This window comes from Echinops telfairi, unplaced genomic scaffold (genome assembly GCF_000313985.2).
Source record: "Echinops telfairi isolate 266 unplaced genomic scaffold, ASM31398v2 ScPeMD7_3533;HRSCAF=4204_1, whole genome shotgun sequence".
Taxonomy (NCBI): Eukaryota; Metazoa; Chordata; class Mammalia; order Afrosoricida; family Tenrecidae; genus Echinops; species Echinops telfairi.
The window spans coordinates 26,100,560-26,110,116 of record NW_022107432.1 but is presented as its reverse complement, the minus strand read 5'-3'; the positions used below and the strand labels follow the sequence as shown (position 1 = coordinate 26,110,116).

At 54.2% G+C, this 9,557-nt stretch overlaps 1 protein-coding gene across 1 annotated transcript in view; it reads right to left on the bottom strand.

Moving 5' to 3' along the window:
- Positions 1-2,833: 2,833 nt before the first annotated feature.
- LRFN2 (leucine rich repeat and fibronectin type III domain containing 2) overlaps positions 2,834-9,557 on the bottom strand; it is a 55,070-nt gene continuing 48,346 nt past the window's right edge. The window contains exon 2 of the mRNA XM_004710752.2: positions 2,834-4,977. Within this exon, the coding sequence (XP_004710809.1) occupies positions 4,005-4,977 (973 nt within the window). The 3' untranslated portion in view covers positions 2,834-4,004. The remainder of the gene's footprint in view (positions 4,978-9,557) is intronic.

The following is a 9,557-nucleotide window of genomic DNA, read 5'->3' as shown; positions in this document are numbered from 1 at the left end:
GGGTGTGGCCTTCTCCTGAGAATTCTGGGAAATCTGGTACTTCCTCCTTGGAGGCGGAAGACGCCTTTCTCTCTCTCTCTGCTACTCCCCGGGAGACATCGCAGAAGACAAGCCATATGGACACAACCAGACCTTAGAAGCTGGAGAAGCCACAGAGAGACTCCTGCCAGCACTGAGATGCTTTACAACACCACTGGACCCAGAGACTTTCTACCCACTGGCTTGTGATCGTCCTGCATTTGGTATCATTGAATGTGTTTCGTGAGTCTGAAGAGGACTTTATAGATTGATATCAGACATATGGGCTAATATCGGACTTATGGACTTGATCTGGACTGGGCTGGGATGTTTTCTCAATGTTCAATTGCTCTTGTATATAAACCTCTCCCTTATATACATATGCGTGTTTATGAATTTGTTTCTCTAGTCTATCCAGACTAACACATACTATTTTAGATCTTCTGGGTTACTTTAAATGCATTGTTGAGATAAATGGCAATTAGCTCTCCATATTTGTGTGGTGGTGGATATGCTTTGAGCTGCTAACTATGTGGTCAGCAGTTCAAAACCAGCATCTGCTTCATGGGAGAAAGATGAGGCTTCCTAAGAGTTACAGTCTGGGAAACCCACAGGGGCAGTTCTGTCCTCTCCGATGGGGATGACATGATGTTGAGTTTGAATTGACCTGATGACAGAAAATCTCAAGGGCCAGTGAAGCTTCTCACGTTATTTTTATTGGACAGCTACTGATCTAGCCTTTAAAGGTAGGGCCCGGAAGACATATTCCGGAAGCCCGTTGCCTTCTAGACTTTGTGTGTTTTGGTTTGATCAACCAGGGTTCCCGACTGAAGGGTCCTTTTGAAAATTGCCAACTGAGGCTCCACCGAAATAGGTGGCAGATACCCGCGTGCCTCTAGTGGCCAGGTGGGGTGGTGGCCACAGCTCAGGAAAGGAAGTAGAGATCAGGCACTAGAGACTTCCGGAGGGACAATCAGGGAGATGACGAGGCTGGGCTGTTTCCGCCTCAACCTGTAGATGGCGCTACCATTTTCTACTCGGGTGGACAGTCCCCTCCTCTCTAGTTCCAGAAGGTTCCTTCACCTTATGCCCCCACTTGGGAAACAGGCTCCCACCCGCGAACTGACACAGGTGCACAAGCAAATGCCACTGCAAAGCCATCTTTAGCAAACTCTAGTTTCCAGAGAAACAGAAGCATGGACATTCACAGACATGAGAATGCTCTTCCCCGCCTCCCTCCGGCCCGCCAAGAAGTGTGGTCGGCTGTTGTTTTACAAACTGTATATTTTACTGTCCTTCCCCGCCGCCCCCTTCTCTTTTTCTCTTCCACCAAGGTGGGGATTGGGATGTATATTCTAACCACAGGGACGTTGTTGCAGCAGACACAGGAGCACGTCCATATCCACGTCCCGACAGTGTGGCGAGCTGCCGAGGAGCAAAGTCAGGGAGAGGCTTCATCCCTCTCTTCTCTGCTGTCTGTCTTGTTCCCTCTAGGGTGCCTGGGCCCACGGAGGAGAGAAAGACAAAAATGAAAGAGAGAGAGAGAGAGAGAGAGAGAGAGAGAGAGAGAGAGGGAGAGAAAGGGTGTGTCTGGAGCGGCTTCCTCCGTGGCTATATTTATCAGGATGATTGGGAAAGGTGCAGAGGGAGGGGGGAAAGAAAGACGGAAGGCGGGGAATATTTTCTTGCAAGCTCCCCAATTCTGCAAAATTCACCTGTGGTCTCAGGTTCGAGGCCTTGTCAGGCCCCCAAAGGGTAAAGGCGAGGACAGACAACCGCAGGAAGGAGAAGACAATGAAGGCAGGATAGTGGGAGAGGTGAGGGTGGAAGGGAGGAGCAGCCAGGGGAAGCAGGACGGGGGAGGGAGCAAAGGGCATAGGCATTGGGTTTGCAGGCTCCTGAGCTGGAGCCAAAAGGCAAGCTGTCTGGACAGTGCCCCACCCTTCTCTGAGTGCCCCTGGAGGCCAGCCGTGCGGCTGCCAATACGAGTCCACTGGGACGCGTCCGGGTTCAGCTGTGTCTTTGTAACGTGACAGAGAGGAGGCGACCCACAAGAGCAGATGCTTGAGAAAGGGCAGGAGGGGCTGGGAGGACCGAGGAGGAGGTAGTGCGTTGACAATGAGGTGACGCTGAGAAGAAGGCAGAGCAGGAGATGCCTCCGAAGAAACTTCTCCCAGGACCCCGGGGGCCCTGGCCTGTCTCCAGCCATGGCTTGGGAACTCGGAGACTAATCATCGGTCCCTAATCTGCGTCCCTTCCCCACAATCCCCACCCTCTTATTACCCTGGATGGGGATCCACCTTCAGGGAACCCTGCTCCACGCTGAGCCACCCTTCCCAGAAATCACACAGACCGGCCCTCTCCGGGATGGAAGCAGGGAAACGCATCCCAAATGCTGCCTCCAGGAATAGGTGTCCTGACTTCCTGACCAACTCGTAGGCACGTTCCTTGTGGTCTCTCTCTAAATAAAGGGGACAAGGAGGGAGCATTGAGAATGGGAGGACGGGAAACTGCTCCCAAGCATTGCCACTCTTAGATTCGAAAACAATTCTGTGCTTCCCCCTCCAAAGCCTCTAGAATTCTTGGCTGCCGAACATTGGAGGTTCAAACCCACCAACCGCTCTCTGGGAGAATGATCACAGTCTTCTATCACACAAGACTGCATCCTGTTGCCAGGCCCATTCTGAGCGTAGCAACCCCAGAGGACAGAGTAGAAAGGTCCCGTAGGGTTTCCAGGGCTGCAAGCTTTATAAAAGCCGACTGCCGCATCTTTTCCCCACAGAGCAGCCCATCTGTGGGGGAGCAGCTGAGCGCTTTCTGAAGCACCACTAGGGGTCCTGCATAAATGATTACAACTCTTGGAAACTCTCTAGGACAGTCTTATTCTATCCTCCTCTGGGGTCAGTAGGAGGAGGCTACTCAACTGGCAGTGGTTTGCGTTGAGTCCGGACCAGTCAGAAGGCTAGGAAAATGCTTTTCCACTAGCTTGCCCCCCAGGAAGCCCTGAGCTGGTGACCACAATGTTCAGAATCAAGAGGAAGTTGTTACTTATTGGAAGGGAACTAGAGACCCTCTAGTACAACCTCAGTATTTTCTGAACTGGGAAACAGAGGGCTTAAGAAATGAACCTTACCCAAGTTGTCCATCTGGTTAGTGAGTTGAGGCTCTGAATCCCAACTTCTGAGCTTTGACCACAAATACAGAGCTCTCTCTGTCACCCCCCACAGCTTTTCTTGGCCTAGCGCACCTGTCCATGAAGCCACCCTGTCCCTGCTGCCCATAAGAGGCGAAACTCCATATGCAACTCCAAGCCCTCAGCTCCCTTATCCCTATAGTCCCCACCCCAGGAAGTCTTAGGTCTTCTCCTTCCGGTGAAGCTGATGGGATGACTTAGGGTATGGTTGAGAAGCAAAGGGAACTGAGCCAGGCATCAGGTATGTGGGTGGTTGGGAACCACAAGGGGTCTGGGCAGGGGTGGAACCAGTACCATCCCCGTCCTCTGTGCACTGGTACCCACTGGGAACGGACCTTTCCTATGTGGGGCAAACTCTTGATTACCTGTGTGTGAATGAAGAGGAGTCCAGGAGATGGAAAAAGAAAAACCAAAATAATTATGAAATCAAACAATACTGGGACCATCAGCAATCCGTAGCCACTTGCTCATCAGCTCCATTTGTGGTGGGAAAGGCAGGCGTCTGGCCTTTCCAAACACTCGGGGGTCAGTCCCACATTCCAGCAAGTCCACTTTCCCTGAGTGGTGGGTGGGTGGTGGTGGTGATTAGGGGGGTTTGGGGGGGAGGGACGGGCCAGGGAGGGTGCTGTGGGTGGTATGTGGGCAAAGAGGGTTTTGACAGGGAGAGGAAGCTGTACCTGGATGTAAACATCACCATGGAAACCCCACAAAGACTTGCCAGTAAGGACTCTTTCCCCTTGTCCATCCTAGGAGGATGGGTGAGAGAGTGTCCACCCGGCCCCAGCCCCCAGGCCTACACAGTGCTCTCCATGACCCACTCAGAGCTGCCGAATGTCCCCCTGGCCCCCACCAGGTCACTGTCCTCAAAAGGCAAGAGCATGCCATTGACAGAGAGGCTGCGCTTTGTCCAGATGTTCGAGACCCTCCGAGGGGGGCTGTAGCCACCAGGGGCAACCCCTCCAGCTGCGGCAGCTGCGAAGTCTCCCATGTCAAAGGAGTGGCTGCGTTTGGTCTTGCCCTCCAGGGGCAAGGGGAGCAGACTCCTGGCCCGGGCTGCGGGGGGACCCAGCAGGGGCTCTCGGTCCGAGTGGTGGCCCCTGGCAGCTGTGGCCGACCCGCTCCCGCCTGGAGTCCTGGAGTCCAGCAGCTCCTCCTTTCTCTGGCTCTTGAGGTCCAGGGAGGCAAAGGCCCCCATCAAGCGGTCAAGGTTGGGCTTGGGGCGCGTGGCAGGAGGTGGGAGCCTCCAGGGACCCCGTCCCAGTCCCGTCGGTTCCCCGCTGCCCAGGGAACTGGAGGAAGAGGAGTCGCTGCCCCGGGCCAGGCTGGCACTGAACTCGACCAGCTCACTCCGCACCACCACCTTGGGCGGTCCTGGCAGGGGTCCCCCACCAGGCGCGCTGCCCATGGGGGGTGGCTGGGCCCCGTTTGTCTGCGAGTACACGTTGCTGACGGCGGCGGCTGCCATCTTGCTGGGGGCGTCGTGGTTGCAGACCTTGTAGCGCACCATGAGGATGACGATGAACACCAGCAGCGTGGCCACGATGACGCCCCCGATGACCAGGATCATGGTGCCGCCCAGGAGCTGGCTGTGCATAGACTGGCACTGCGGGTAGTCGGCCTTGGTGAAGAACTGGGCACAGCCCACGATGTTGGTGGCCGTGAGCGTGGTGGCCGTGTCATCCCACATGGCCAGCACGCACAGGTCATAGCCAGTCCCCGACACCAGGTTGTTGACCACGAAGGCCTTGCTGGACGCTGGGATCATCCTGGGGGAGGAGGGGCCGGGGGGAGGGGCGGGCAGAGGCGCGGAGGGTGGGGCCGGATGGGGTGCGGTGGGCAGAGTGATGGGTGGGGGTAGAGAAACAGAGAGGCAGAGGCAGGAAAGACAGAGGGTTGGAGAGAGAGAAACAAAGTCAAGGACAGAGCAGCAGAAAGGGCAGCCCAGGTGAGGAGACACACAGCAGGGGGTGGGGTGGGGAGATTGGAGAAGGAAGGGCCCCCAGGCAGGCCGTAGGAGTAGGGCATCCGATATGGTGACAGAGAGGAGCAGAAGACCCACATACGTGCAGCAGAAAATCAGGGTGGAAAGTACGAGAGATGCCAAAGGCAGAGAGAGGTGTAGAGCCGCAGAGCAAGGTACATTGTGAGCGGATGCGGAAATCAAACCGTTGTCAGAGAGGGAAGGAAAGAGGGGGATTAAAAGCGGGAGGGGGCGAGGTTTAGAGGTGAAGAGGAGGATGGGGAGAGGCTCAAGTGGGAGATGAGAGGCAGGAGGAGACAGGGAGAGGCAGAGGGAGAGGCAGAGGGGAGGGAGAGAGAGAGACAGGTTAAAGCGTGGAGAAGCAGAAATGATACAAAGGGCACACCCCTCCCTCTGTGTCTGCTGCCAATAGTCCCCGGCTGGGCAGTGGGGGCTGGAGTCAGGTAGGCACTGGTCCACCCCTGCCTGGACCCTGTGCGGCTGAGGCCCTTCTCTGGGCCAGGCCTGTGCTGCGTCCCTAACAGGTCTGTCCTGAGGAGCCAGCATGCTCAGGGTCTCCACAAGGCTCCCTCAGGAGGGTGGCCATTTGCTGCCCAGACTAGGGGAAGAGGGGCATGAGCTGGAGCTACACAGAAGAGGACTTGCGGCAAGAGGCGTGCAGGTTGCTTGGTGGTAGGGTGGGGCGGACAGTACAATTTTGAAGACTGGAGAGATATCGCGTATCCCAGAGGGAATGGTTGGGGCGTCCCTGGGTCCTCGCAGGCCAGGATCATTCAGAGAGAGCTGGGGAGAGTTCCCAGGGTGTGGGAGACCCTGATTGGTGTCTATCTCTGCCGTGGGGAAGGGTCAAGTGGAGCAGAGATTGTCTTGGACCTCCAGGCGATGTGGCAGCAACCTTGCTAGCTCCCTAAGGCCTTTTTCCGGGGGGTCCTGGCTTTTGCTGTCTCTAGAGGTGGCATGTGCACCCCCCACAAACACTCCTGCAGAAATAGGAAGCAACTTCAAAAAAAAATCCATTCTCTTCTAACTTCATTTTCTTTCTCCAAAGGTCAACAAAGGAACACGATTTAAAGGTGACTGGATTCTCCCCACCCACTTTGTGAAGCCCCTTACTGAAGCATAATGGTACCACAAGCAGCTCTACAAACATGGAGACCCGACCTCCCTGACTTCACCTCCCAGCAGAGAACATGGTTGTCCTCCCTCACACCCTTCTAGCACTACTCACTCCAGAGGGCTCTGTCCAAGGTGCAGCCTTGCCTATTGGGGCACTCACTTTTTTAAAATTTTAAATCATTTTATTGGGGGCTCGTACAATTCTTATCACAATCCATCCATCCATCCATCCATTGTGTCAATTACAATTGTACCTCTGTTGCCATCATCATTCTCGAAACATTTGCTTTCTACTTGAGCCCTTGGTATCAGCTCCTCATTTCCCCCCCCTCCCTCCCGGCTCCCCCGTCCCTCATGAACCATTAATAATTTGTAAATTATTATTATTTTGTCATATCTTACACTGTCTGACGTCTCCTTTCACCCACTTTTATGTTGTCTGTCCCCCAGGGAGGAGGTTATATGTAGATCTTTGTAATCGGTTCCCCCTTTCCACCCACCCTTCCTCTACCCTCCTGGTATTGCCACTCTCACCACAGATCCTGCAGGGATCATCCGCCCTGGATTCCCTGTGTTTCCAGTTCCTATCTGTACCAGGGTACATCCTCTGGTCTAGCCAGATTTGTAAGGTAGACTTGGGATCATGCTAGTGGGGGAGGAAGTATTTAAGAAGTAGAGGAAAGTTGCTACCCTGCAACCTGACTGGCTCATCTCCTCCCTGTGGGTCTCCACTCTGCACTCATCCTCATTCACAATGATAAGATTTTTTGTTCTTTGATGGCTGATACCTGATCCCTTCGACACCTCGCGGTCACATAGGCTGGTGTGCTTCTTCCATGTGGACTTTGTTGCTTCTGAGCTAGATGGCCACTTGTTTATCTTCAAGCCTTTAAGACCCCAGATGTTATATCTTTTGATGGCCGGGCACCATCAGCTTTCTTCACCACATTTGCTTGTGCACCCATTTGTCTTCAGTGATCATGTCAGGAAGGTAGGGGCACTCACTCTTCAAGGGCTAACTGTGGCTGCCAGGAGATGGCAGCACACAGTCCCAGCTCCTCACAGCAGGGCTCTCCCATGCCTTTTCATTGAACCCTGGACCAGGTGTCCCCTCACCACATTGCTACCATCCCACCCCCACCCCCACCCTCTGTGTCTGCCCACAATCTTAAAAGTGTGCTGAGGTGCAAAAGTCCCTCTGGATCAGTGAAGGGACTTTCAGGAGCACAAAGTACACTCACAGTGCGATAATTGAAGGAGACTTTATTGATAATTGAAGGAGGACTAATTACAAAGAGGCTAGTAGGGCCTAGGGGACCCAAAAGGGAAAAGGCATAACTCAGGGTGACTAGTAGCAGCAGGGAATCCCTGACCATGAACCACAAGGTTTGCTGTTCAAGTCCAAACAGGGACACCTCGGGGAAAAAAAGCTGGGAGATCCACTTCCAAGTCCCAGCCATCGGAAACTCTATAGAGCATAATTCTGCTCTGACCCATGTGGGGGCATCAGAAATCAGAGTCAGTCACTCTGATGGCAACTTGGAGGCACAGCTAGGTCCTAGAACAGCCAGGCAGGTGGCTGGACCCAGGAAGGTGAGAGAACCATTTAGGATCAATGCTGCTCAAAGTCTTTGCCACAGCCGGCTGCTAGCCCGAGATCCAGTTGTCCGTGAGCAGACAGCGCGGTAAGTGTGGTAATTATGAGTAAGCAAGAAAGTTGTTCAGCCAATTGGCTTTCATTGTGACACCCAAGTGTGTGATCATTTTTCTGACAATCAATTTTTATTGTTTTCTTATAACAGCACGGGCCTATGATGGACTGGGAGTCAATCCAACTGCCCCTCCATTATGAAGAGTTCAAGAAACAGTGGTCTAAGCAGTGTTTCTCTACCTCCATGCTATTGATCTTGGCGGGGATCACTGTTTGTAATGGGGGCAGGGCGGTTTCCTGTGCATTGTAGGTTGTTAGCAGCATCTTCGACCTTTTACTCACCGGGTCCCAGATACTGCCAACTGCCTCCAAGGGGGGAAACCAAACACTCACCCTGCCACCTTCCCACCCCCATCGGAGAAGCACAGCACGGGACGTGAGAATTTGGCTGAACACCAAGCCAAAAACCCACCTCTCGGCCGAGTTAAGGCTGATTCACAGTGTCCCTGTGTGGGGTTCTGAGGCTGCAACTGTTTACGGAGTAGAAAGCCCAGTCTTTCTCCTGCGGAGCTGTTGGTGGTTTCGAACTGCCGGCCACTCAGATCGCAGCCCGGCACGTAACTACGACGCCACCAGAGCTCCTTGGTTGAACACAGAGAGGAGCACTCGCCGATAGGAGTCAGAGCATGCGCATCCTCACCTTGCTCTTTCCCCTCCATCAGTCTTTGTTGCTTTTCTCACGACTGAACCTGACCAAATGCCAGTGCTCATGGGAACACGCTGCCCAGCCTTCCAGGGCCCAGAGCTGGATGCAAGAAGCGGGAGGGAGGAAACCCGAAGATCAGAAAGCCTCATCTTCTTGGGACACCCGTCCATCCTAGCCGCACTGGGAAAGACCTCCCCGGACCCCTGATAGATGGCTTCCCAGCATCTCAACTAGCATCAACTGCGTGAGCAGCGGACACGGATTGCTATTTTAAGTTAAGCCACTTCGCGTGAGAAATTTAATTAAAACCACGTGCTCCAAGACCCTCATTAAAACCGCATCCCCAAGCAATTACCCAGGAAAAACAAAGTCAGTGGAAGGGGCCACCTCAGAGCTTGGGTTTTATTTCCCTGCTAATATGTGTTTGGCATTTGTTCACTCGGTCAAACACTCACAAGCAGCTGACGTCTACACAGCTGATAGCAGAGGCTGACGAAGAAGGCACAGAGATGCAATGTCATTTCGCTGTCCTCCTTTCTTCTGCCCCAGGGGTACGGTGGGAAGAGGTCCCCTGGGCCAGGCCCCTGGGCCCTTGGGTTTTCAGGCAGAGCTGGCCAAGGAGGCGCTGGGGAAAGACTGGAAGGAGGGGCAAGGCCAAGGCATTCTTCTTTGTGCCCTACAAGTCCTGGCTCCCTGTCCGCATTTGGGTCTCCCCATGGATTCCAGCACTTCCAGGGACGTCCCCACGGGAGTTCTAGCTCCATGCGGACAGCCCTGAACCCGAGCCTCTGGTCCCTCTTGCTCCTTCAGCCTGTTGTAAGGGGGTGGACGGGGGTGGGAGGCAGCAGCTCCAGATGTTGCATTGACTGCTGGCTGACCCCTAGCCATTCCA